A 26,786-nucleotide genomic window follows, 5' to 3' on the forward strand; every position below is an offset into this window, starting at 1 on the left:
CGGCTCTGAAATGATTTTTCAGGGAACACACAATGAGCTCTGTGTGCAGGAGCTTAACTCAGGCAGTGAGAAGGATTTGAGTCCCCGAACGTTGCATCTGGAACCAATTTCTCGATAATATGACTATGGGGGGAGGAGGGGGTGCTATATCCTGCAGGTTGGCCTCCTCCTTGTGGCAGCCATAACATTGTGGTTTTATACAGCTGTACCTGGACTGGGATCTTTTGGATCACAAAACTGGCAATTCATTAATTCTCAGAGTGCTGAAATTCCATTGCAACTCCAAGATTACCCAAACTGGTATTTAAAGGGGAACACCGCCCAAAATTGTATTGGGGTCTGCCAAGCACTACGGGAGGATACTAAATACGCATTAGCAGGGGCCCAAGGACACATGCGCATCTCCTGCATACTAATATATGGATTGGATAGACTGTCCTTCAATACATTGCTGTACCATGACAATAATAGCCCTTTCACAGCCATTCAATGGGCTCTTGCTGAGACTGTGATTTGTATTTCAGTAAAATCTCAGATTATAAATATACCAATTACAAATATGATAGCAAGGACAACCCACAGCCAGTCAGCATATCACAATTAAACATATCGTAACATTAAATGACCGAGTTGTGAGTAACAAGCGACTACACGCAGCCCTGGGAGTTATTTTAAAACATTGGCATGTTGTCATTGCGCCGGAAGCATGGGTGGCACATGCCAGGGGTCAGTACCAAGGTAGCCCTGACCGACCATTTCCAAGCTTTCCCCATACATAGTTGCCATTCCAATTCCTTTAAAGGAAGAACTTTAAATGATTCAGGAAGCTGGGCAGCCTAAGTCCAGCAGTGTGAATCAAACATTCCTGGACTCCTGGCTGATCTCATTCACCCAGCCTGGGAGTTCCCTACTCAACACTAATAAAAAAAAAAACCCAAGACTCAATCTGATTGGTTGTAAAGTTTTCCTGAGGCTGGGGATTGGCTGGCAAAGTTTTTCAGGGAGTTCTCAGGTCTTTGTTATAGTGAGAATCAGAGTGCTGAGCTGCAGCAGAGGAGCTGAGAGAGAGGACAAGGCAGAGCCAGACTTCCCACAGACCCAGAGATGGAGCTAAGTGCCGGAGTCCAGAAGGTGAGCGCTGCATTCTTCATGGCTTTGGGGTTAAAGTAGAACTCCAGATAAGAATAATTCCATCTTTGGAATAACATGTCATTAAGATTGTAAGTTCTTTTGGGCTCCGCTTGTATCTGTAATTTGCAACTCCTATTTAATGTACAGTTCTGCGGAATAGGTGGGCGATATAGTTTAATAATTAATGAAGGCCATTTCAGTTTTCTATAGATATTGGGGTACAATGGAATGTAAACCAGGGACCCTGTTTGGTGATCCGGTGTTCATCTCTTACCTATGAACCCATCTATTGGCATGAAAGGACCCAAAGCCAGCAACACATTGATAGGTGAAAGGTCTGTGAGAGCGCACAGACCTATACCTGGCAATTTATACAAGAATTCTCCAGGTATATATTAATAATAATTCAGCAAAGCTCACACCTTGCTGCCTGCATAGGCGTAAGGTGGCCATACAAAACATCAAACCTATGAAATCCCTATTTAATGTACAGCACTAGGTAATATGTTGGGTCACTGTAAAAATACTGTTTATTAATAATTATAATAATAATAATAATAATAATAGAAAATACTAAATCATTCACAATTGATGATTGGTCTGTATAATGATAGAATATTGATTAAAAGTGGCTTTTCTTTGCTTGATATTCATCACTTAACTGGCATATCTGCCATTCTCCTATTAAACAGCCAGATCCAGTGCCACTCACTTCTGTAAATAAGCAGGCAACGCTCCCTAAAAAACAGCAGCCAATGGGATCATTGTTTGCAATAAGAATACATCTGTGCTGGTTTTTCTTGTTGGTATTATTGGAAGGGAGTGTTCCCATTGGCTGCTGGTTATTCGGTGTTCCCTTATGATTTACAGTAACGTGTTGAAGCAGGTGGGGCGGAGTGGATTGAGCTGGTCGATAAGTTGCATGTTGGATATGCCAGGTCAATGATTGATATCCAGGAGATTGTTTACCTGGTCAACCAGGTTAGGGCTACCTTGAACAAATCCAACTCGTATTCCATGTTTTTTAGAATGATTTACATTATATTAGTTTATTGATTTCAGAGCCAATCATAGCTTGCCGTGCCGTGTCCTGGTATGATAAAATATCCAACTTTGGAATATTCAACAAATTCATGGGCTTAAGTCTTATTTAGACGCCTGACGATAGTTTCCAGTGACAGATGAACAAACGAGTGCAGCACGTACAGCACCATTCTGTTCTATGGACAGAGGAGGGGGGAGGAGTGAGTAGCACCCTGCTGTGTTCTTCTCAGTGATTGTTCCCAATTGGTCATTCATCAATGTTAGAGCACATCTCAGATTTTTGCCTGAAAGGAGCATGGACCAGGCATCTCTTATATGTAGTGTTCGTAGCTTATCAGTCACAGGATATTTTTTATCTCTTGCTGGTAACTCATTAGTCTAAAGCAAGGGTTCCAAAAAAGTTCTTATTGTATTGGGACCCTTAAACCAAACTTTACAAACTAGTCTTTTTCCTGCATAGTCATTGGGTGACTTATCACATCCATGACTCATTCTTTATATAGTACCAGACAAGAGATTGTTAGTAGCTCAGTCATAGTCTATAGATCAGTGATTCTCAACCAGGGTTCCTGCAGAAGTTCCTAGGGGTTCCTTGAGTAATGAGCAGTTTGAGCCTCTCAGGTCAGTTTAAGTGACACCAATGATCTTTTTGGCTATCTGTAACGGTGACATTCTTCCCAATGGCCAGCAATATAGGAGGAATTCATCACCACACTAATATTCTGTAAGCTGTAGATGTAATAAATATAGAAGGGGTTCACTGAAGACCTGAAAGGTATTTCAAGGGTTTCTCCATGATTAAAAGAGTTATCACTGGGAGTGGCACAAATGCCCCTTATGGAGTAAGCTGAGCAAGAAGCATGTGCTGGCATCAATTATAATAAATCATAGCATCATATAATCAATCACCACTGTACTACTGAGCTCTACAAATCTCTCCTGTATCTCTTATATAATGAGCTGCTACCAGAAACATTTAAATCTCTTGACACCCTATATGACACCCTATATTCTATGACACCATAGCATGGGTGGTGGTAAATGTTTATACCGAAGGGATTTGTGTTGTCAGAACTGTTACTGTTAGCCAGTCAATGAAATGGATGTGAAGGGGTTAAATGCACTCATAATAAAGGGATGGAGGGATGCTGTGATTCTGCTTCTTGGGACAATGAATACAATGAATTCATCGTAGATTTTTTTTTCAGTGCCAAGTGAACGTTTGTACAACTAAACCCCTAAATATGAAGAATTTAAACAAATTTCCTAGTTTTGAAAATCATTCCCTCCATTTATGATAACATTATTGGGGGTCTTTGAGGTATTATCATTTTATGTGTATCAAACACTAAGAAGCTGGGGGTCTGCTGAGAAAGCCTGAGAATACAAACATGAAAATCACTTCCTCTTTCATTGATAAGTTATATTTTATCATCCATGGTGTCGTGTAAAAGGGGTTGTTCTGTTCTTGTTCTGGGAATTCAATTATTATTACATTGTGACATTCTTTTCATGCTGTGCATACTAAACGTAAGGTTTGTGGAAGCATTGCATGCCTTGGCAATAGAAAAACATCTTTTATAAGAAAAAAAAAATTTCTGGCTGTGGCTGTGGCTCAGGAGTTGAACTACAAGTCCTAGCATGCCTTGGAATGGCATGGCTGGGTAAAACTGTAGTTACCATGTACTTCCGTGTCTCTGTTAGAATATAGTGATCACATGGCTTTGTTTATCAACAAAACCAAGTTAGTGTATTCCTTTCCAATGAACCAATAAAAATGCAGACAAAAAATCCTAAATTTGCCCCCAGTCTCCCACTTCATCTAATCTGCTCCAAACCCCTCTTTACTAAATCTGCCCCTCAGCCTCCCCTTTTAATAAACCTGCCCTCTAGCCTGCCCTTTATTAAATCTGCCCCTCAGCCTTCCCTTTTTAAAATCTTCCCCCTCTTTATTAAATCAGCTCCGTCCACTCTGTTAATAAATCTGCCCCTCAACCTCTCTTTCTTTAAATTTATCCCTCAACCTCCATTTTTTTTTTAATCTGTCCTCCGTCCTCCTTTTAGTCTGTACTGGTTCCTCTCATGTACTGAAATTGCTTCCTCTGTTTTCGATGCACACTGGGATCATCTCAGAATATACATTAGAATCTGCAGCAAATCAGATAGGACCTGCCTTATTTCCTGGCTGGAGGACATCCAGTATCATTTACCTCCTCCCCCAGCCTGACTATCATTGACCACGCTCCTTTTTTGTATTTAGTTCTTCCAATCATGGAGGCTCAGCATCACATGTGGGAATTACTACAGCTTCTAGTTTCCATGGAAGGCCCGTCCCACCAGCCATGACACAGAGAGGCCTACTGATGACATCACTGGAAGATTTCCCCTAACTCTTTGGGGTTGGCTCTCTTTATTTGGAGTCTATTTATAAAGCAGTCTAAGACATTCCCTGGAGGACAACCCTACAGGTCAATGTGTTTCAATGGCAGTGATTGGTTCTCCACCAGGGAATGTTCCAATGAATATCAGATTCCATGCTTTATAAAAAGATTCCTTTGACTATCCTGAAAACTCCAAAACTTAGGATTTCCTCTTCTGCTGTTTCCAAATCTTAAAAGATATAAACATTCATATAAATATTTTCCCAATAGAGCCCAATGCATTTGGGGCTGATACTCCTTCTTCTCTTAAGTACCTCCCCCGCTTATAGAACAGACACTCCCACTAGGAGCCCTATTCCCTCTTTCAGCCAGTGTGCAGCAGTAAAAACAGATTTCAGGTCATTACACCGCCAGACAGAAGCAATGTTTTCCCTTGTGAAAGAGAAGCAAAGATGGGCGTTTATTTAAAAGCGTAAAACATGTGGCGAGGAAGGCAGCATTAATACTGGAGGATGAATGTATTTCATAAACACACATTTTATGAATAAACATTACACTTAGAGATGTGCCGAGGTCCGACAGCACAGAAATTATGTGCAGATGGAAATCAGGAAACGTCGAGGCCTTCGGAAGATAAACAGCGAGATACCCAAAGTTCGCAGCAATAAGTAACCGATAAATTCTCGCTGGTCGGGCGGATTGGTCCCAGATGGGGAAAAACTGCCGGCAAATGAATCCCGGGTGAATGGAGAGCCTGGGAGTTTCAGGCAACCAGCAATGCCGACTTCATATCCTACTGTCAGGTCTGAGTTACAGAGCACTGATGATTAAAGCGGCGAGGAAGGCGAAATATAAATACGGAATGAGGAGCTGTTGGGTTTAGCGCTGCAGATGGAAATGTTTCTTTCACTCATCAGTAGCCGTTTTTTAGGGGATTTTTTTTCTTTTTAGCAATCCTGAATCACCCCAAATCCCTGGGTAATATTGGGATGAATTGGAGCCGTTCAAATCCAAACGCCTGCGGCGGCGTTTCACTGGGGTTTTTCATGCAGCGTCTCAGCACTGCTCAATGCTTTCCATAACTTGTATGAGACCGCTGCTAAACACGCATTATATTAATGCGGAACTCAAGTGCAACTTTTAAAAATGTTCGATCATAATTGGGTTTTATTGCAGAAAGAGAAATGCGATGTCCCTTGTCCAATAAGCAAAAATCCTGGCACAGGAGTTATGTCATCTCAACCCAATCAATTGGCAAAGACTGTGACGGAACAGGGACAGGTTAATATTGCAGGTTTTGGTTCTGCTTTACCATTCATTTTCCACCAATGGGAAGTGCAATTGCAAGAGGCCAGATGATGCATTGTAATCTGTGCATTGCAAACATGAAAAAATGCAACTGTATGCAAACACACCTCTCAGAACTGAATGCTTCTGTTGGGTGACTCTTTACTAAAAATAATTGATTCAATATTGATTGGGAAGAGTCAATATCTTGTAGCGAGCAAGACGGTGGGAAATCGATGGTTGCCCACTATCAATGCCAGCGTTCCGATCTATTGTTAAACAGTTTCAGCAAAACTGGGTAAAACAATCAATATTCCCTGATGGATTTTTGATCAAGTAAATATTGATTCTCTGGCGCATCCTTTCATCTATCAGTGCTTGTGCAGAATTCAATCCATGTCTTCCTATAACAGATGTGAATGCACAGATCAGAATGGTCCATAAGGGATTTAATGCTGCCATGCCAAACAATAATATAAAGCACCAACCTATTATGTAGTGCTCTATAATCAATAGGGGTTGTGGAGGAGGAAAGGACACTGCCCAAAAAAAGCTTACAATCCAAGAGAATAGATCCTTAAGTTAGATATTCAGAATTTCAGTTACAGATATGAGGACTAGGGTACTCATGGGCACAAACTAAAATGCTATAGCAACCTTTAAAAAAAAAGAGACAAGCTGTATATATGTAGCTGGAGTGACCCTTTAACAGGAGGAAATATTTGGTGAGTTTAGGAATCTGAAGCTCTCCCAGTTCCCACAAGGATATAACAATGAGCACAAAGATGACAAATATGTGGACAGACAGGATTTGGTGCGCTGTCTGCTTGTGAAGGGTGTGCGAATAGGCGGTGCAGGTAAACCTCGCCCTCCTGCAGACTTATCTCACATTGTGCCACTTAAAGCAGAAGGCGCCTAGTTCTATAATGGGAACCTGGGGCCAGTTAAACAGCATTTACATGACAGATGTATCATGACACCATACAACAAACACTGGTCATACACGCTTCACATAGCTTAAGGTGCATCGCACTGGTATCTTGCAGTAGGCATGCTGGGAGTTGTAGTTCAGTTGCATTTGTGGAACTTATAATAATGATCTTGTTGTTGCAATATACAGCATTGGGGTCATTTTTCTGAACAGTTCCAAAAAGTAGGACATACAAATAGAATTGTGTGAGCATGTGTCTTTGGCCTGTTGCTCATGTGTATTTAGCATTCTCAGGGGCCATGCAAATCTTCTCTTTATCGTTCCAATTTTAGTATATGTCCTGCCGAAGCATGGACGTATTTAGCGATCAAGCCCAATGCTGGTCAGGCCCCTGTACAAGCTTGGCTGGAGTGTCCCCTTAAATATCAGTTTGGCTATGGAAGTCTTGGAGCTGCGATAGAAATTCAGCACTCAGAGAAATAATTGCCAGCTGTGTGTTCCAATTGTGTAAAATATCCCAAATATTACAGTTATGAGTTCCAGGTACAGCTGTACAAGTCGGCAGTGTTATGGCTGCCACAGGGAGGAGGCCGACCTGCAGGATAGAGACCCCTCCTTCCACAAACCCCCCCACTGTAGTGTTATTTTGGAGAAATTGGTTCCAGATGCAACATTCAGGGGACTCAAATCCCTCTCTCTGCCCAGACTCCGCTCCTGCACACAGAGCTCATTGTGTGTTTACCGAATCAATTCATGAAACAACTCCAGAAGAATCAACACATCAGCTGCTGCAGAACCTCTTAAAGGGAACCTGTCATGTTAACCTTTAGGACAAAATGAAAGGCCCTTTCAAGAGTCCACCTCCACTGATACAGAAACTTTACCTTCTCTCCCCCACCAACAGCAATTCATAAGGAAGAAGCAATCAGTATACATCATGCTTAGCAGGAGTGGACTACCATTTGTGCAGCTGCAAAAGGGCCCAATGGGACAAAGGGACCCAGATGTGGATGATCACTCCCTCCATTATTTAGACTGAGGCATTGCTCACTTGTAGGGTGGGGGATAAGCGGGAGACATCCATCATGGTGCCATAACCGTGCTTCAGGTTCGTAATATCCTAGGTGGTCCAGTAGCTACCACCAACCTCATGCCCTGCCTGACCACCACCCTGCCACCCAGAATACATTTCCTTATGGTGATCACTAGGGATGATCGACTCTTCCTTGGTTGAGCTCTGCAAACCGTTTTGTGCACTTTGTAAAATTTTTGGCTAACCCCCTTGAAGGAGGAGAATGAAACCCCCCATCAATTCTTCTGGATTATGAGGCTGATCTGGAAGATTCCCATATATATCCTCACACTGTACTAAAATTGCTCCCAGAACAATATATAAAATGCAGAACGCACGCCATAAACTCCTTACCCCGTGCAGGAACTCACCCCCTCCAGGCACCTCCGAGGAATCAATCAGCGGTCGGCACGACTGATTTAATTTTCGAACAAAAATGCAGTTTTTATTCCACAGAATGCCGGAGAAGGCGCAGCACTGAATAATAACTGCTGTAATATAAAAGGAACTCCACAGAAATATACTGCTATAGTTCAACTTAAAGAGCGACAAATCCTGGAAACAAAAATAGTAAAATTATAAAAAAGTAGCCGTTGTGTGTCCCGAAGGAATGCCATACTTCTGTGGGTCATGAATAATTGTATCCCATGCCATGCGCCGTGCCATGTTCCATGCTCCGACTTCTACATCAATACAGGGCTCAGCAGTGATAGAGGGGTTACAGGGTGGGAGTGCAGCATGCATTGGGGTATACGGCCATCCAACACTCCTCGCCAAATGTAGGATCCCAAAGAGAATCAATGCAGGGGAATTAGCAGGCAAAGCCTATCAGGCAGGGGTGGATACCACGGCTTCTTTTAAAAAGAACCAACTCTAGAGTTCTTTGAGACAGCACGGCCACCATCAATAAATTCTGGACTCACACTGGGTAAAATTTCTGGGCCCCCAAGTTCCAACATTTCTTCCCTACTTGCCCTCTTCTCTTCTGGGAGTGTTTAATTGCTGTCTGTGTTGGCCCAGCTTCTCTGCTCCTCCCTTAACCACCCTTTAATATAATTTCCAAAGTAGGCGCAAAGGGAAATGCAATAGAGTGTCACTAAGTCTGCTGGGGTGTCTCCTTGAAGTGATCCGATTGCGATATTAAAGAAAATACAATGGGACCCAGTATGTAAAAAGAAGAAGCTTTATGCTTACAATATAGTGGATCGCGAGCAGACTTTTTGGGATTTGGGCGCCACTTTTATCCAACAATTCCATCAATGCCATCTCCTCTAGTGATTTGGGGGTTGGCATTTGGAACCATTGTGCCCACCTGTAAAACCAGGTAATGCTGAAATTCAGCAACACCTGGAACTGTTTAACAGACCAAAACTCACCTTCAGTGCCACCTTATGCTAAAGTTGAGCATTGGAGACATAAAATGATGGAAAAATAGTAAGAACTGAACTAAGCTTGCAGCAAATTGGTACGGAAAAGCTGAGCTTTTGTGTGATCCTTGTAAAATCTGCCACCATGGATTGCAGCCCTGGGTCACCTCTCAGCAATGGCGGTTTAAAAACGAAGTCCAGGAATTGCATTTTTATTCCCCCTGCCAAAGTAAAGCTTCATCTTGGACTTTTATTAGCTCATGTTGCTTTCATTGCTTTGGCTCCCTTGATAAATTGACGAGCTGCTCAGTAACATAAAACAAAAACATTGTGCCAAAACTTGAGCGCCGTCTTCTTCCATCTTAGGTAAATAGTAATGACCGCAACACCAATGACCAACTGGCTCAGTTTATCTACGAAAGGGTCTGCAATTTCATTCATGTGGCCCTGCCAGGTCCAGCGGTTTATTTAGGTTGTCTGTGCAGCTGGACTTTTACACAATGACAAGATGAACTGCCCCATTGCCATTCCTGGAAAGGGCCACAGAGCCGCACCATGCTGATGATAGTGCAAATTCCTCAGGCAACTGCGAGACATTATTACAAGCTGGTTTTAACATTAAAGTGTACCTGTCATCAGTGGAAAATGAAAGCACTGCTGATTTTTGCTAGTTTAACATTGACTCCAAGAAGATAAAGAAATTACAAATTAATCAGCCTTAATCAAGCCCTGTACTGCAGGAGTTAAACCAAGGGAGGGAGAAGAAGCGCAAGCAACCAGCCAATAGTGCTGCAGTGCCAAAAAGGGTCATAGATACAATCTCATTATTCCTCTGCTTCCCCTTGCACTGTCCAATGAGAATGCAGAAAGACAAGACTTGTAGGACTTACTAAACAGCAGCAAAGAATAAACAATTCTCCTGCACTGCTGGACAGAACTGAACTGTGTGAACGAGCTATGTAAACCTCAGGGCTGGATAGATGTAAATACAAATCATTTGGCAGGCAGAGAGGCTCCGGTCAATGTATTTCATTGGTGTATTTAGCTGTTTACTTGGCGTTTAGCTTTAAACAAATAGGAGCAAAGTTTCTGACAAAGGTCACTGGCGTGTTTACAAGTGTTCAAAGGTTTCCGTTGTACAAAGTAATAACCGAGACCGGTCGCGTGCAAGGAAGAAAAAATACTAAAAGGGGACCGAGCAATCAGAAGTGCAACATGTGTGATGAGTGGCCAGGAGGGGTGACCCCCAGCTCTTATAATAGATTTATTATCAATGCAATATGAATATCGGATATAATGATATGTTTAATGAAGAAAAAATACCAATGTTCAACTGATTCAGCTAAATCATGCCAATTAATGAGTTAGCAATGGATCTGGGGGGAATGATTATTCAAATGGCAAATACAGCCTATTTCTACGGCATGATTTTTTGTTTCTTCAACCAAGATGTGGATCTCCCTAAAACTATCAATTTATTATTGTGTTTTTCAATTATAACAGAGCATATAATGTAGCGGTCCCTAGGTAAGCTTCTGGTGCGGTTATCTCTTCTTTATGCCTATGAACATGACCATGATTAAGATGCTACAAATGGAAAATACTGGGGTGATAGTGAGTGGATGAGCACCACGTGATGCCATCTGTCAAATATTGGGTCATAAAGGAGCAGCACAGCGTTTGGGGTTGTTGAATGGCTGGAGGAGCCACCTGGGAACCGCTGTTCCATCTGAACGTGGCCATGACAGCCTATAATTGGGCCATGGTCATTTTGATATCTGCATAAGCCCCCTGATTTTTGTGCAACACCTTACTAGTGTTCTGTCTTGTCCATTCTCCATCACTTACTCCAATGGCTCCAATTTAAAAAGTGACAACCCTCCTATAATTAGGCTAAGCAGTAACCGGTATGCAATGTGAGCCAACATGAGGGCCAGTGGTCAGTCTGGGATAAAATAAAATCATGACACGAGCTGCTTGCTATCAGGAGTGTCAGATACTAATGAGGGAAGAGTGACTGTCTTAAGTTTATCTAAAGATCAAAGCATGTGAGTCGCAGCAGAGGCTCCATATATACCCAGGGAGATACAGATAATTACACAAAGCAACATCAATGAGAACAAAAATAGTTGATGATCATCGGGGATGATATAAACTATATTTTCCTCCCTTTGTATGATGCCAAGGACCAGGAACGCCAGGTGACCGCACATAATTGTCCTCATTTCCTACTGATTTATGGATTTGATTTTCATAAAGCTGAACAAATAGAAAGAATGAAGCATAGACCATTTAGGGAGAAAAAAATGATGAGCTGCAAACAAAAAAAACTGTAGTTATTGGGACTCGTACAGAAATAGTCAGGCAATAAAGAAGAACAAACTGCAATCTGTACCCAAAAAGTCATGTGGATGGTAAAGGATTTGGCACGAGTCTTGCCTGGGATCTTTCCACATCTTTTCCCATTACTCAATTACCAAGCCTTGAACTCTATGTAGAGGCTGCCATCTTGGTAGAGGCAATGCTCACATCAAAGCCTCCAGCCAAAAGAACATTGATCAGCACAGTAGTGACACCACCCAATAAATACAAAGGTACATTGATAGGGCAGCAATGGGTGGCACTGTTGAATTTACTCTTGCATTTCCCCCCTTCAACATCAATAAAGTTTTCCATTCTCCCACATTAGCTGTTTTTTAGGCCCAATGAATTTTCCATGGTAAACCTGCCTATTCTTCCCGGTGAAATGCCCCCAGGTCCCCTAAATTTTTTTGTTTTCTAGCATGTAATGAATGTTTTAGATCTCCCTGAGAATTTTGAGGTCAGGAAATGGAAATGGCCACTCTAAAGCCTTAAACTTTTTCCAGCTGCCATCTCCAAAAGGTCAACTTGACCCAATGTTTCAGATCATTATCTCTTTGTAACATCCATGTGAGCTCCATGCATCACTTTTTCCCCCAATATTCTTGATAATAACCTGTATTCATCTTTCCATTAGGTTTGACTTTTTCTGTGCTGTTGTAGCTAACATATAGTGAAATCCACATCCATGCTTCACAGTTGGGATGGTGTGCGTCTCTTCATAGGTCTTGTTGACTCCTCTCCAAACATGACATTTGTGGCTATGTCCATTAAGATGTAATTTTGGTCTCTTTGAGTTTTGAAGCTTCTCTTGGCACTGCTTGGCTTATTGCAAGTTGACGGGTTTGCTGGTGCAATACAAATGGCTAAAAATGTAATTGGGGTAAATTTATAACCACAACTATCTATGTATGAATCTATTTATCCTTTCAGTAACACACCACAGTCTCTTAGAGTAGGTATTATAATTGAAGCAGAGAGGTGTTAAGAATTCATTTTTAATAATGGAATTATTACAGTCTCATCTCCGATGTACCTTTGGGCCAGCGAGCCCCACGTTCAAAAGAATTAGTTCCTCACGGAGGCACAGATGCCCCGGCAGACTATGAGCCGCTATTCAAAGCTTATCAAATGGAAAATAAGAAATTAAATCTGGGGATAATCCCATTATATTGCCGGGCGCCGAATTCGCTATTGCAAATCATTGTTGTTATTAAGTATTTAATTTCGGCTCCTCAACCATTTCATAGGGCCCGAGTCCTGCAAGGCTGCCCAGCAATTACTATTTAAGTAGGAAGTTGTACAGAGATAAAAGATTAGGAGACAATGGTTTTAATGCTTTTACATATTTAAAAAAAAAGTAGTCACAAAAGCCATTTAGCTCTAGGCAATGCAGAAAATCCTGCATGATAATTCTTTAATTATCTCGGCAATTATGTCCGAGTCTCCTTGTAAAAGGAAAGCTTTGCTGTGTTTTCTTAGAGTGCATTTTAAATGATTATATTTACTTTAGTGTAATTTTTATATATTTTGGACACTCTTGCTTTTATGTATTTTCAATATTACATATGTATGGATTCCTAGATGCGCCCTCTAGTGGCTGCTTGTAATACACTGGAAGATTCACCATACTTAATATTACATCCTATTTTCCTGGTGAATTGCCTTTGCTGCAATAAAATCCCAATCAGTATTGCCAGCTCTGCTTGAGTTCTCTTCTGATCGACTAGCAAATACTAAGCAATCTTCATGTGCATAACCTATAGAGAGTTATTCTGCAGTCCTGATGGGGGGAATACAGGCAGGGCTGACAACACTGCTTAAGATTTCAGTGTCAGAGTTGTCAGCCAGCTATAGGATGATAGGAGCTTTTTAGATTTTTGGTAGGATTGTTAGATATTTGCAGCCTTTTTTTAATATGTGCATGTATTGCAAATGTCCTATATAAATTTTAAAAGGGGAGAGCGCCCCCTTTAGGCCATCCAAGAAGCAGGGTCACTGTATTTCAAGGGATAGCCATGACTGTTCTGCATGGGAGCTGCTTGCTTCAGGACTAGTATGTTTGCCTATTGTAAATGCAGGGCTGAATTCTCTCTCTGCAATCCGGCACGAGAACAAAGCTGCTGAATCAACATGGTCACCATTTCTCCATTCTGCCCCGCAATTCCTTGCTGCAGGGTATTTGTTGCTGGGTGCCTCCACCAATCTGCAGGGCAGCCAGTTCATTCTGCTGTGATATGTTCACAGCTCGTCACTCACCCCCCCCTCTCCCACTTTCCGCCTTGGTTTTCCAGAACAAGTTGCAGTTTAGTGATAAGCCAGGAATGTGACGTGTATAATAAACATGTTCAGGAATTTTGATTTATAAAGGGAAAGGACTAAGTGTCGAGAGATATTTTTTTTTTTTTGAGGTCTTGGGGCAGCCAGGCTTATTTCTGGCCGAAGTGATGGCTACATGGAGTATGTGTGACAGGGAATATCTCCGAGTCCCCGGGGAACAGAACAAGACAGGGTCTGAGCTTCTAGAAGCCTGGACTCATGTGAACCCCTGCTGGGCCCAAATATCTTCCACCGAACACAATCCGCTGTGACAATGGTGTGGCGGCCCCTGCGAGAGACAGGTGAGCGGGATTAGCGCATGCCTGAATGAGAACTCCACTCTGATTTCATCCTCACATGGAGGAGATTAAAATAGATGAACGGTGACATTGGCTCCTGCAGCACACATGTCACTGCGGAACATTCTCTTATAATGGAGTCAGTGGTATAACTTCAGACATAGGGCGATACTAGAGGTCACGTCTTGTACGGGGCAATAGGTGTCACTCCATGTATGGGGCCATAGGGGTCAATCCTGTTGTGGGACAATAAGGGTCCCACCTTATATGTGACAATAGAGGTCACCTCCAATGCAGGAACTTAGGGGTCACCCCTCATATGGGGCAGTGACAGTCACCTCCTAAATTGACAATATGGGGTCATTCATTACATGGACCCATAGGGTTTCCCCTTTATAAGGCAGTAAGGTTTCACTCCTATGGGGCCATAAGGGTCAACCTTTGATTGTGAACAATAGTGGTCCCACCTTACACATGACAATACAGGTCTCCTCTTATACAAGACCATAGGGTTCCCCCCTTAAATGGGGCAGTAGCAGTCACTTCCCATATGGACAATAGGCGGTCACTCCTTGCATGGGGCCATAGTTTTGCTCCTTGTAGTGGACAATAGAGGTCAGTTGTATGTGACAATTAGGGTCATCCCCTTTAAAGTGCTATCATGGGGTCACTCCATCTATGGCGCCATGTTGTGGGACAATAGGGGTCCCACCTTATATGAGACAATTTAGGTCACCTCCTATACCAGACCATTGGGGGTTACCCCTTATATGGGGCAGTACCAGTCACTTCCTAAATGGACAATTGGGGCTCACTACTTTGTGGAGCCATAGGTTTGCTCCTTATATAGGACTATAGAGGTCATTAGTTGTATGTCACAATAAGGATCAGCTCTTCAAGAAAAGGGTTATATGGGGGTCACTGCTTCTATGGAGCCATAATAGTCACCCCTGTTGTGGGACTCCACCTTGTAGGAGTCAAATTAGGTCACCTTTTGCATAGGACCATACGGAGTTACCCCTATGGGGCAGTATTATTATAATTACATAGTATTTATATAGCCCCATCATATTATGCAGTGCTGTACAAAGTCCATAGTCATGTCACTGGCTGTCCCTCAAAGGAGCTCACAATCTAAAGTCCCTACCATAGTCATATGCCATTAATGTAGTCTAAGGTCAATTTTGGGGGGAAGCCATTTAACCTTACTGCATGTTTTTTGCAATGTGGGAGGAAATTGGAGTACCCATAGGAATCCCACACAGACATGGGGAGAACCTCCAAACTCCATGCAGATAGTGCCCTGGCTGAGATTTGAACCTTGGACCTAGGGCTGCAAAGGCTGGAGTGCCAACCACTGAGCCACCATGCTGCCCCAGTAGCAGTCACTTTCTATTTGGACAATAAGGGCTCACTTCTTTGTCCTCCTTATATACGACAATAAAGGTAAATTGTTGTACGTGACAATAAGGATCAGCACTTAAAAAAGGGTTACAGGTGGATCACTTCTTGTTTGGAGCCATAGAAGTCATCCCTGTAGTGGGAAAGGGTTCATTTTAGGAGCCAATATAGGTCACCTATACAATTGGGGGGTCGCCTCCCATGGAGAGCCAAAGGGTCACTCCTTGTTAAACAAAAAGTGTCACTTTCTAATCAGTCAACACAAATGGATGTCAAGGAATAAAACTAAATATGGGGCCATAAGGGCCATCCTTATATAATGCAGTAAGGGGTCATATATTTTATAAAGAGATATGGGTCACTTATATAGGACACTTTTCATGGGGTCATAGTTATCCTATTCAATATGGGGCAATAGGGGGCCTCTCATGTGGATCATTTATCTTAGAGAAACATGCATGTAAAAGCAATGTGCAGTGTGATCTATGTGACAGGTAATAAATACCTAAAATTGTTATCCAGGCTGTTCACTGAACGTGTATGCACATGAAAGCTATAAATCTGATGCTAAGTTCTCTTTTTATGATTACTTTTACTGCACATCTTCAGCCTGGTATGTGTCCTGTGATGACAGGGTCTCTTTGATGAGCTGTGTGCTGTATAAGCCAAAACATGACCAGTGAGAATGTGTGAATTATAATGATTATTGGATTTATATCCTGACTTAAGCTTCTCCTTTTTTTTCCAGATGTCCCTTGGGCAGCAGCCAATCGGAAGGGGACCTCCCTGTCTAAAGTGCAAAGGAGCATGCGCAGGATTCAAGCCGCACCCCTGGAGGTAAATTGAGGTCAATGCCAGACATTACTCCCGGGAAGGAGGTGGACATGTGTTCTAGAAATGTTGGATAGCTGTGGCTTCATCTAACAATATTAAGCTACATGTTCTGTCTTGATTGAGGGCATTAAAGCACAAACAAACCTTGGGGCTCATTTACACCTTCATGTTCCTTTGCATTGCAATACAACACACAACATTGTGTCGTTTCATGCATTAGTGTGCATTGCAATGAAGGACAACACTGGCAATGCACATGAAAAGAAATGCAGAATTTTTCCAGTGCAGCACAACTCACAGTAAAGTGTTGATTTAGTCATATGTTTTTCGAAGCAAATCCTATACAAATTCCAGGTGCAGATATTTGGCACAAGAACTCATCCTGAATAGTTAAAAGGAGCTTTTGTAACCCTCAGGAGTTGCAGAACAAGCCTCTGTTTAAGCAATCTAAGGCCAAGCAGAAGTTAACATTTGGCTTTAGTCAAAGCCAGAATGAAGAATATTGTACCAACCAAGGTAAACCACATTTGGGAGCTCTTAAAGGGGGTCTCCGCAGTTGGAAATAAAAAAAGGGTTGTTGGGAGTTGCCATTGGCTGGTGGTGTTGGGGGCTGACTTGTCCCTTGTAGTATGGTAGTAGGATTCACTCATAACCTCATCACATGCACGGCTCCAAGACTTTTCTAGAGCTGCCTCGACTCTCTGGAATGATCTTCCTCATTCTATTCAACTTGCTCCTAATTTCTGCTTCTTAAAAGAGCCCTAAAACCCAACACTTCAAACTCCCCTACCCATCTTCTTCTGTTTTTTAAATCCTCACTACTCACCCAACACTCCATATTCCCCCTCCTATTGTGTGATACTTCCCCCACCTCCTCGATTGTAAGCTCTTCTGGGCAGGGTCCTCTCCTCCTCCTGTGTCACTTTCTGTCATTTGCAACTCCTATTTAATGTACAGCGCTGCGTAATATGTTGGTGCTTTATAAATCCTGTTTATTAATATTAATAATAATAATAATTGCAATGAGCAAATGTACACAGCGTGCAGTGGTGCCCACTGAGCCACAATAGGTTACCCAGGTTGGATTCCTACCGATCCAGAGCAAACGTGCAATGTTGGTCCCAATCTTCCAATCAATCCAAGTCTAATCAGCAACCCTCAGGTGCCCATTGCATCTCTACACACCATCCAAATTCTCCCTAATTTTGCCTTTGTCATCGACCAAACTGGCAAAATTTTGCCCAAATTTTTTATTTAAACTTGGGATGAATGAAAACTGCCAACTTTGCTCACCCCTAGCTGTATGTGTGTAGATTCAGAAACCCACATGCTGAAATGCTCTAAATTTCCTTGTGTCTGAAGCATTTTGAAATGTTTTGAAACGCAATCAGACGATTCCAAATCTATAACATTTGGAAAAAGAGCCGAGATCAATAAGTCTGCACGAAAGAAATCTCTAGAAATGCCAAATACCCAATTTTCTAATCAAGTGTGCTTGTATTTCTGTATAAAGTTATGAATGTAATCACGAGACTCTGTTTAAAGAAGTTCTGCAAAGTTTATCTTTCCTTTAAATGATCGGAGGTCAGCAGGTCAGCTAATAGCTGCAGTTCCAAGCCAATTAAAAAAAAAAGAACTTCCGAATTCCGTCATTATTTTTTACCCAAAAATTGCTAGCAGTAAAAACGAAATGAAGCGGCGGACTAATAGCTGAGCGAGACAGAGATAAAGAGGGGTAGAAGACAGCTTGAACACGAAGAACAAGAAGAAAATTAAACCAAAATAAACAAACAATATAACAAATGTATTGCAGGATGACAAATTAAAAGCAAAGTTGTTTTTTTTTTCTCCGCTCGCCTCCTTGTGTGAATTATTAATGATGATGCGTTGTGGCAGAGCTGAAGAGGCCTCCATTCAGGCTGATGATAAATACTCAGAAAATGAATGAGTACAACGAATGAATATTCTGTATCAATCAAGCAGCTCGATACTGAAGCAATTTATGGAGCGTATCTGGCGCTAGAAGTAATTTGAGGAATGAGTGAAACATATTGACTCGTTCTGCCCGTTCTGGTCTTTTAATCTGTATGTTTAAGCATTCATCCAGTTGTTGGAGGAAAGCGGCGGTCACGGTCGGCTGAATGCTGACGCAAAAGCAAACGAAAGGGCCTGTAAAGTCAACAAGCGCACCGTCGGGGAAAGCTTAACCGCAAGGCTTTCACATGCAGCTAATTGCAGTAGGTAAACGCTCCATTAAATTTGCAGGCGTTCGGCATTTTTGAAAACAAAGGGTGGGCGGAAGAGGTGATGGCGGTCGTGTATTTCTCTGATTTGATGAGAGGTGAGAGAAGTGACATATAGATTACAAGGGAGCGGAGTGATGTCCAATATGGCACAACCAATGGGAACCTTTTTACATGCTGGTGGATCTAAAAAGCATTAAGGGGACACACAACCCCCAACATTTATTAATTGGGACATATTTTGTGGCTGAATTATGTATGTGGCAGGCATAATGGGTGCATTTTCTTTATTTCATGAAATATGAAACCACCCCTCCACATATCTGCACAATTTAAACCCAACCATAGCCAACATTCCCCATTTTTATGGTCTCCTGCTTCCTGTTACAAAATGTGCACCAGTCAATAGGCACCAAGGTTTGACCACATGGCCCATGGCATTTGGTAATTTACCACAGCTGATCATGGGATGGCCCATTTTTTCATCTCAAGTGAATGTGATGGCAGACATAGCCATTAACAATGGTCCCCTGCACAGAACTGACTTGGGGTACCCCTGGGGTCCCTTGTTGGCTGAAAGGGGACCAGGGCTCTTGTGCAAAGTCATGCTGTGCAACTCCCTATCTCTCCTCCTGGAAAAGATCATCTTTACCAACATAAAGCCCGCGAGTGAAAACACAGGAAGCGTCATATTTAAAGTTGTTTTTGAGTGAAAGAAACTTAGAAATAGAAAATAAGTTGTGGGATTTAAACTGTGATTTAGAAATGAGCTAAGGACATAAAACACATTGTATTCTTTATACAATAATACTTTACCTACCTATTACTGACTGAAACAATTGCATGCAAAAATGGGCAGAGCTGGTACAATAAGGTTGGCGTAGTTCAGGCATACTCGGGGTCATGTGATCTCCTAACATAGCCATTTGTTTAGCCCATATATCTCTATGTGCATGCAAACAGCCCATAGACAAGTAGTGACAATTGTAGACTGTTGAGGACACCCTCAACAAACAATTGGGCACAATGGGCCTAATGTATTAAAGCTCTCCAAGGCTGGACATGATAGGCTATCATGGGAGAACCAGGAAACCTGGAATGTATTTGGTCCAGAACTGAAAACATTTACTAGTTAAAAGCAACTGATTTATAAGAAATCCATTACAGGTTTGCTGGATCACCCAGGTTCTCCTATGATAGTCTATCTTCTTCAGTCTTAAGACAGCTTTAACAAATGAGCCCCAATGTCTTTTTTCAGTGTTTGCACAGATGTAATGGAACAATATTGCAAATATAAAACTTTGTATAGTATGTGTTGTCCTCACGGCCCTGCCTTATATTTGCTGGAAGGTGGAGTTATGCTTTAAAGCTGAGCTCTAAGTCTGGTTTTATTCCTTCAAAAGGTCAAAAGAAATCATGACATTTAACAAATGCCCTGTCATCTATTTGGGATGGGCGAAATGCAGGGGAGCTTCTGGGGTTAGGAATTTTTGGATAAGAATAAAGGTCAGTGTTAGTATCTCATCCCTTAGGTGGGTGGTGGATGGAATTCAGAGTACAAAGCTTCTGAGGGAGCCGGTCAGATATCCGTGCCAATGTGCACTCACAGCAAAAATGTTTCATGATCTGTATACTATTCTACATATAGAATATAAACAACAACCACAGCAATGGGACTGCATATGATTTGTAGTTTAAAAAAAGAAAAAACACTTTAGGTCTTTGGCGTTTGCAATATTTTAATGTCATGTCTTAATTGGGATTTTGCAACTTTGCTGCAAGTTGCAAAATCCATAATTTTACCATTATATTTGAAGATTTTTAAAGGCTGCCCCTAGTGGCGATCTGTATATCAGGGCATGCAATAAGAATTCTTGCTATCTGAAACAAACTCAACCTTATCAGATCAGACTGACATCTGTATGAGATGTGACATACAGAAAGTTGAAATGAACCTAGGTTTTACTAGGTCCTAGAAATACTTGCTACAAGAATGTGTCATTTTTGCAAGCTTAATAATGTTCTTGATTCATACAGAACATACCTGAATGTGCAACAAGGTTTACTAATCTTCTAATAAATTTTGATTTTCAAAAGGTGCCTTTAAAGAGCATACAAATACAAATGTACTAAAGTCCTTTTTATATGTTGTTTTAAAATATGTTATATATGTAAAACTTTATATTGTTGCATTGTAATAAACTCCAGTATCCTACAGTATTCCTCTGAGGCTTTCTAACAAGGTGACCCCCAGTTCCCAAAGTTGCAGAATGGTGGTCACCCTGTGTTTTATCCAATAAACTGCAATCAGTGCCCCCTGCTGGAGATAAAGATGCAATGACAATTTAGTGTCTGGGATTGGGTCTTCCTGTAGGTGTAGCTACCACCTTTGCCTGTGTTAAAAAAAAAAAAAAAAAAGAGGATCTATTTGTAGAATTGTAAAGTTCTGTTACTGGGGAAACTTATAACAAAAACTGCTGTACCAATGTCATGGATAGACTGCATTGTATATAGAATTTTAGCCTTAGATAGATAAAAAATTTATGAAATGCTGGAGATGCTAAAGGCCCCCAAAATTCTTTTGCTCTGACTTACTACCTCTGGATATTGTTTGTCAATGCTTTTCTCTTCTTGTTTCACATAGAAAATCCTGCGAGCTCTGCCGCTGCCCCCGCGAGGAGCATGTTCTGCCCTTAGAAGTGGAGGAAGATCACCGGATTGGGCAGCTGCTCTCCGACACCCGCTACTTGGGGCTGACAGCCCGCGTGAAGGGCAGCGATGGGCTCCGCGTCTACAAGAGGAACCGCATGATCATCACCAACCCCATTACCTCTCGCAAGGACCCAACATTTCTCACCGTCACCTATGAATGGGCTCCTCCAGGGCTGAACCAGAAACTGGTAATTGGATCTATATTGGATTGTATAGTATTACATACACAATACCAGATTTATGTCAAAATAGGGAGGAGAAATTAGTAGAGAGTGGAGAGGAGAGAGAAAAAGAGAAGATGGAGAAAGGAGAGAGTGAAAAGACAAGGGGAGTGAGGGAAGAGAGAGAATACAGTGAAAGATAAAGGGAGAGAGATGGAGAGAGAAAGTAAAAGGATAAAGAGGGGAGAGGGGATGAAGATGGAGAGAGAAGAAAGATGGAGGAGATGGAGAAAGAATGAAAATTAAGAGTTTGGGGTGGGAGAGGGGATAAATGAAAATTATGAAGGTAACATACACGTATTGAGATTTAAAACCTCTGCAATAAAAGCATGATCTCAGAGTCCTCAGATGGGAATTTTTTATGATTTCTGGATTAATGTTCCAGCCTTTAACAACCATGACCATTACCTGTTGCCTCTTCTTTTCTTAGGCCATGCAATACATGGAGATGCTTCCCAAAAATATGCAGCCCCTGGCCGGCACGGAAGGGGCTCATTACCGCCGTGTGCAACTGTTGAGGCAGCTACCTCCATATGACTATGAACCGGCACATTGCAGAGCTTTGGCTGAGGGAGAGAGACCAGCTATGGCCGCATTTGTAAAACAGTATAAGCAAAATGCGATGGGGGTGGCAGAAGTGGTGCTGCCTGGCACCATCAAAGCAGAAGAAAAAGAGCCCAACACAGGGAAGACGGCAAATGGAACCCAGGAGGAGTGCAATGGAAAGACAGATTATGTAAGTGTACAATGCAGAACTAACTATTGTTTATCTATCTGCCCAATTGGATTTTTATGAAAACATGAGTAGGAAGTTATACCGAATGAAACCCAAAGGTTTTGTCCCATTTAGAGAGACCCCAAAAGTTCAGCTTAGTAATACTTCAACTTAAGGGGCAACTTCTTCCATGAAGAAGATTTTATTTTTTTGTTTTTTTCCCCGTGGTGGATTGTGCTGTCTTTAGGTGTCATCCAGGGTGACCATCTACCAATAGGAAGGTGCAGGGTGTTGTGGACCCCCAGGCTGCTATTACTGCACTGTTCTTGTCTCTTATGTCTTCCAGCTCTGTGAGTTGTGCCAACAGCTGATACCTGGAGATGCCCCTGCTGTCTATTCTGACCGTGCCGGCATCAAGAAGCAATGGCACCCGGCTTGCTTCACCTGCTACCAATGCAGAGAGCCCCTGGTGAACCTGATCCATTTCTGGAAGAATAGCCGCCTTTGGTGTGGGCGGCATTACTGTGAAAGCGAGAGGCCACGCTGCACCGGCTGTGATGAGGTACGTGGAGCCACCACTAGATCACAGTTACTTTATAGGATAGATCCCCTTTAGGTCAACTCTACCAAACTTTTTTATTTAGTTATATAAGGGTTGGGGATCAGACTTGCCGATAGCCACACCAGTACATTGTAAATTGCTGCTAGGCACCCAGAGGCAGCAAACCGCACCATAGGTCAATGCATGTCCATACTTGCCCTTGTGGTGGCGGTACCGTAATTCCTTGAAACACAGGAAAGCATTCTTGCAGCCAAAAGTAACTGATTGCTTCCAGGACCTGCGCCGCAACCCCACCACAATTCTTTCATAGCAAATTCTGATTCGCACATTGGTTCTCTTTAAATAAAACATGCATCAGGTAGCTGACATTTCCTGTTCTCTTTTGCCCTTCAGATTATATTCTCAGAAGATTATCTGCAGCTTGATGGCAAGTCTTGGCACAAAGAACATTTTTCCTGCCTGGTCTGCGAGCAGAAACTGACCGAGCTCCCCTATGTACTGGACCGCGGCCAACTCGTGTGCGTCGCCTGCAGCAAGGACACACATTAGACCAAAGAACAATCAGGTTATGTAAAAGCGGGATGCAAAGTGCAGCAATGTGCAGTAACCCATAGCAAATAGAGATTGTCTGTAGGTTGTCTCTATTTGTGGTCACAATCTATACTCTGTGCCAATCTATACTCCACAGTGCTGGAGATAAGCCGCCCATTGTTTTTTGCAAGGGTTGACCAATGATGGTAAAGCAAAAGATTAAAATTGTAAACCGGTCTATAAAGAAATGTGAATGTAACCATTCAGAAATCTATCTTTCGGGGGCTCTGGGTGCAGAATTCCCTTTGCGTGCCTAATAAGAACAGAATGAGCCATAATAAACTATGGTAGGAGAGAATATAGGAGAGTTGTGATTTATGGAACGGAGATCTCACTGTTACCAATGAGACCCAAAATATTTAGGAAGCCTCAGCCAATAAGACATAAGCTGATATATTACTGCTGGGTGGCATGGCCAATGGGGAACACCATGTTATCTTCAAGAAAGTTCTCCTTCTCTTCTTGGTATAATTCCCTAATTCCCCATAAAAACATAATTCCCCTTAGGTTTTGGCCTAATTCAGGGGTTCCCATTTTTTTATATATAAAGGGCCAGTTTGATGCTTTTCAGATTTCATAAGAGCCATACTGTGGTCAGTGAGTGCAGAAAATGCCCCAGGATTGGTGCTCATAGGTTCTTCTACATACACTGATACCGGAGGGGGTGCACAGCTCAGGATCATATTATCCTGCAGCAAAAATGCATTCAAATCCAATTTGTTTTGGCCATCCACCTCTCCCGCTCCTCCTTTATGGGGTCTCCTGGATGATGCCCTCAGGTCTTCCCCACCAGTGCTGGTGCTGCCCATTATTCAACATAGAAAAGAACTCCAGGCTTCATGGAGTTGTTCTGGAGACAAGATAAGTATTACAACAGGTGCTGCATTTTGTAAAATGCTTCAGCTATTAATTTATTTAAAAACTGGAGATCTGCAATGCTTTAGATCGCTCTAGCAGCTCACCAACTTTTCAAAAGCTGCACTTTTAATGATTTTGACAATACAATTTGAAGCTTATTGGCCACTGGCTTACTGCACATTGCTGGGTTTTGCACTGCGCTGAATAGACCCCAGGTGTAGATCCTGGGATATCTAAGGAGGGGATTCATATGCAGCTTTTGACTTTGCACTTCCTGTATTTCTTTTTTTTTTTTGCCTTTGTGTCATCTTTTTTTTGGAAAGGAAAGTCATTTGTTATCTTTTTACCATCAATGGACCACAAATGTGCCACACCGATGGCCTACCATGTGTCAGCGTATGCTGTGGCGCCTCTGTGAAGCAATGCTAAATCCTAAAAGTTAAAGAAGATGTAAACCATAAATGAACATTTTATTCTAAAGCACTTTAGGATTATTCTTCTATAAAACAAATCTGTTCCAAATCTACGTGCACTCCAGTGAGTGCCTGATGAGCACCCGACCTACCAGATTTGCTGCATTTTATATTTCAAAGCAGGTTTTCCAAATGGTGACAACAGCACATATTGGTCACATTTAAATAGGCCACACCATGGAAACCCATGTGACCGGGTGACAACACAAAATCAGATCATTGTCACCCTATAAATAAAATAAAATGAGAACCATGGCAGGATAACAAGATTATTTCCATTAAAATTTATATTTAAAATACAATTTTTATTGAAAGGGTTTACATCTAATTTAACATAAAGGTGATGGGTGACACACATAGCACAGTTTAAAAATAACTTCAGCCTTTGTTCTAAATATACAAAACAAGGTAATGACGTTTTTTTTTTCGTTTCCCCAGAGCGCTTTATTATAAAGTTCTTCTTGCTGGCCGCACTCTGCAGGGATTAATTGCCAAGTTACTGGAATACTAACGAGTTTATTATTTATTTGTATTTTCTTTTGGGTTCTATTGTAAATTGTCTAATATATATGTACATAGTATATTGGTGCAATGTATAGCAAACTCAGGCTTGTCGCATTCACATTTACCATCTCAAACATCCGATTCTTGTTTTAATGTCTGCTGATCCATGTTTCTAGATGGAATAGAACGGCTTCTGTATGGCTTTCGTCTGTGTCATGATTCGCCTTTGTTCCCATTTTCATTATATTGGAAGATTTTAGTACAATGTGCTTTTGCGTGAGTGTGTGTGTGTGTGTGTGTGGTTGAGGGGGGATATGTTCTTAAAGTGCACCTAAATCTGAATCAGCATGGTGGCTCACCTTGCATCCTGGGTTGGCCCGGATAGTATTTGACTGGGGATTACATGCCCAACTTGTGTATGTTTGCTCCCCCCCGAAAAAAAACTAGGTTAATTGGCTCCCCCTCCTCTTAAAGCAGAACTTTCACAAAAAACAATTCACTTACCTTTACTTGTAAAAAGCTATCCATGTACACATCGAGCCAAACGAATCCCAAGTTGTCTCAGCCTCTTTCTGCGTCTAGTGGTTGTCATTATTCCTGGCTGAACACTAGAGGGCAGCATAGTGGCTGCAATGTGAGCTTCTTGTATAAGAAAACTCCATGTCCCATGATTCCTTGCATTGTGTATCATGGATGGGTGTGGTCACAGTTGTAGTCTCAGCTCTATATAGAACACTGGGGTGGCTACAAATGAAGACACCGAGCATGAATTGTAGCCACAGGCTATGCAGATCTCTGCAAAGGATAGAGGAGATTTATGGGGACTGACTGAGCATTGGGATGAATGAATATATGATTACCATGTACAAATAATATGATTTATGATTGCACAGATTTTATAGTATATGGCCAGCCCCAGAGTACAGATCAGTATTCTCCAACAGGAAGTCAGATGTGTGAGAGAAACGCTTTCCCCCTTGCTATGCCCTCTCCATATCTAAAGAGCTGCTGACGGATTTCAGAAACCTGTACATATTTATCTCGGAATGTTCCCTTCTTCTCGCTTTCGTGGCCTTTAAATGAAATGATTATTTTTGTATTGATATGTAACAGACAAGGCATTAGATGAAATGATGCTTCTCTAAATAAAGCTATTGTGGATACCAGTGGTGTTATCGGCTTCATTTTAGAGTGACAGCAGTGACGAGCGATGGGAATGTGTCAGCTGCCTGTGCAGAGATGGCGTTGTGCCAACCGGAGGTGAGAGCTGGGTGACATTATTGTAAAATTATAAAAAGGGGCACAGAATATGGAAAGCCAATTGAAAGAACTTATCTCCATATAGCATGGTGGTGCCCTCAGAGCAGTGCCTGTGATCTATGCCCCCTTTATTCACTGTTCTCAGTATTTTCCAAATGGAATAAGTTGCTGCACATGGCATAGATACCAATATTCCAGATTTTGCTGGTAGGGTCCTGGC

At 42.0% G+C, this 26,786-nt stretch overlaps 1 protein-coding gene and 1 non-coding gene across 3 annotated transcripts; one reads left to right on the forward strand and one right to left on the reverse strand.

Annotated features, from left to right (window-relative positions):
* Positions 1 to 1,026: 1,026 nt before the first annotated feature.
* Positions 1,027 to 26,472, forward strand: LMCD1 (LIM and cysteine rich domains 1). Of its 2 annotated transcripts, none has more exons than XM_072420458.1 (6): positions 1,027 to 1,131; positions 16,342 to 16,430; positions 21,315 to 21,570; positions 22,034 to 22,339; positions 22,665 to 22,880; positions 23,274 to 26,472. In XM_072420458.1, exons 1-6 carry the CDS (start codon positions 1,105 to 1,107, stop codon positions 23,427 to 23,429), a joined length of 1,050 nt encoding a protein of 349 aa, XP_072276559.1. In that variant the 5' UTR covers positions 1,027 to 1,104; the 3' UTR covers positions 23,430 to 26,472. The 2 variants fall into 2 exon arrangements, with proteins under 2 accessions (XP_072276559.1, XP_072276560.1); XM_072420459.1 differs by lacking the exon at positions 1,027 to 1,131 and adding an exon at positions 14,069 to 14,195.
* On the reverse strand, positions 7,028 to 7,130 carry LOC140337514 (U6 spliceosomal RNA). The gene has a single exon (XR_011922056.1). It is a non-coding gene; the product is annotated as a U6 spliceosomal RNA (small nuclear RNA).
* Positions 26,473 to 26,786: the final 314 nt, after the last annotated feature.

The sequence above is a fragment of the Pyxicephalus adspersus genome, chromosome 8 (genome assembly GCF_032062135.1).
Source record: "Pyxicephalus adspersus chromosome 8, UCB_Pads_2.0, whole genome shotgun sequence".
Taxonomy (NCBI): Eukaryota; Metazoa; Chordata; class Amphibia; order Anura; family Pyxicephalidae; genus Pyxicephalus; species Pyxicephalus adspersus.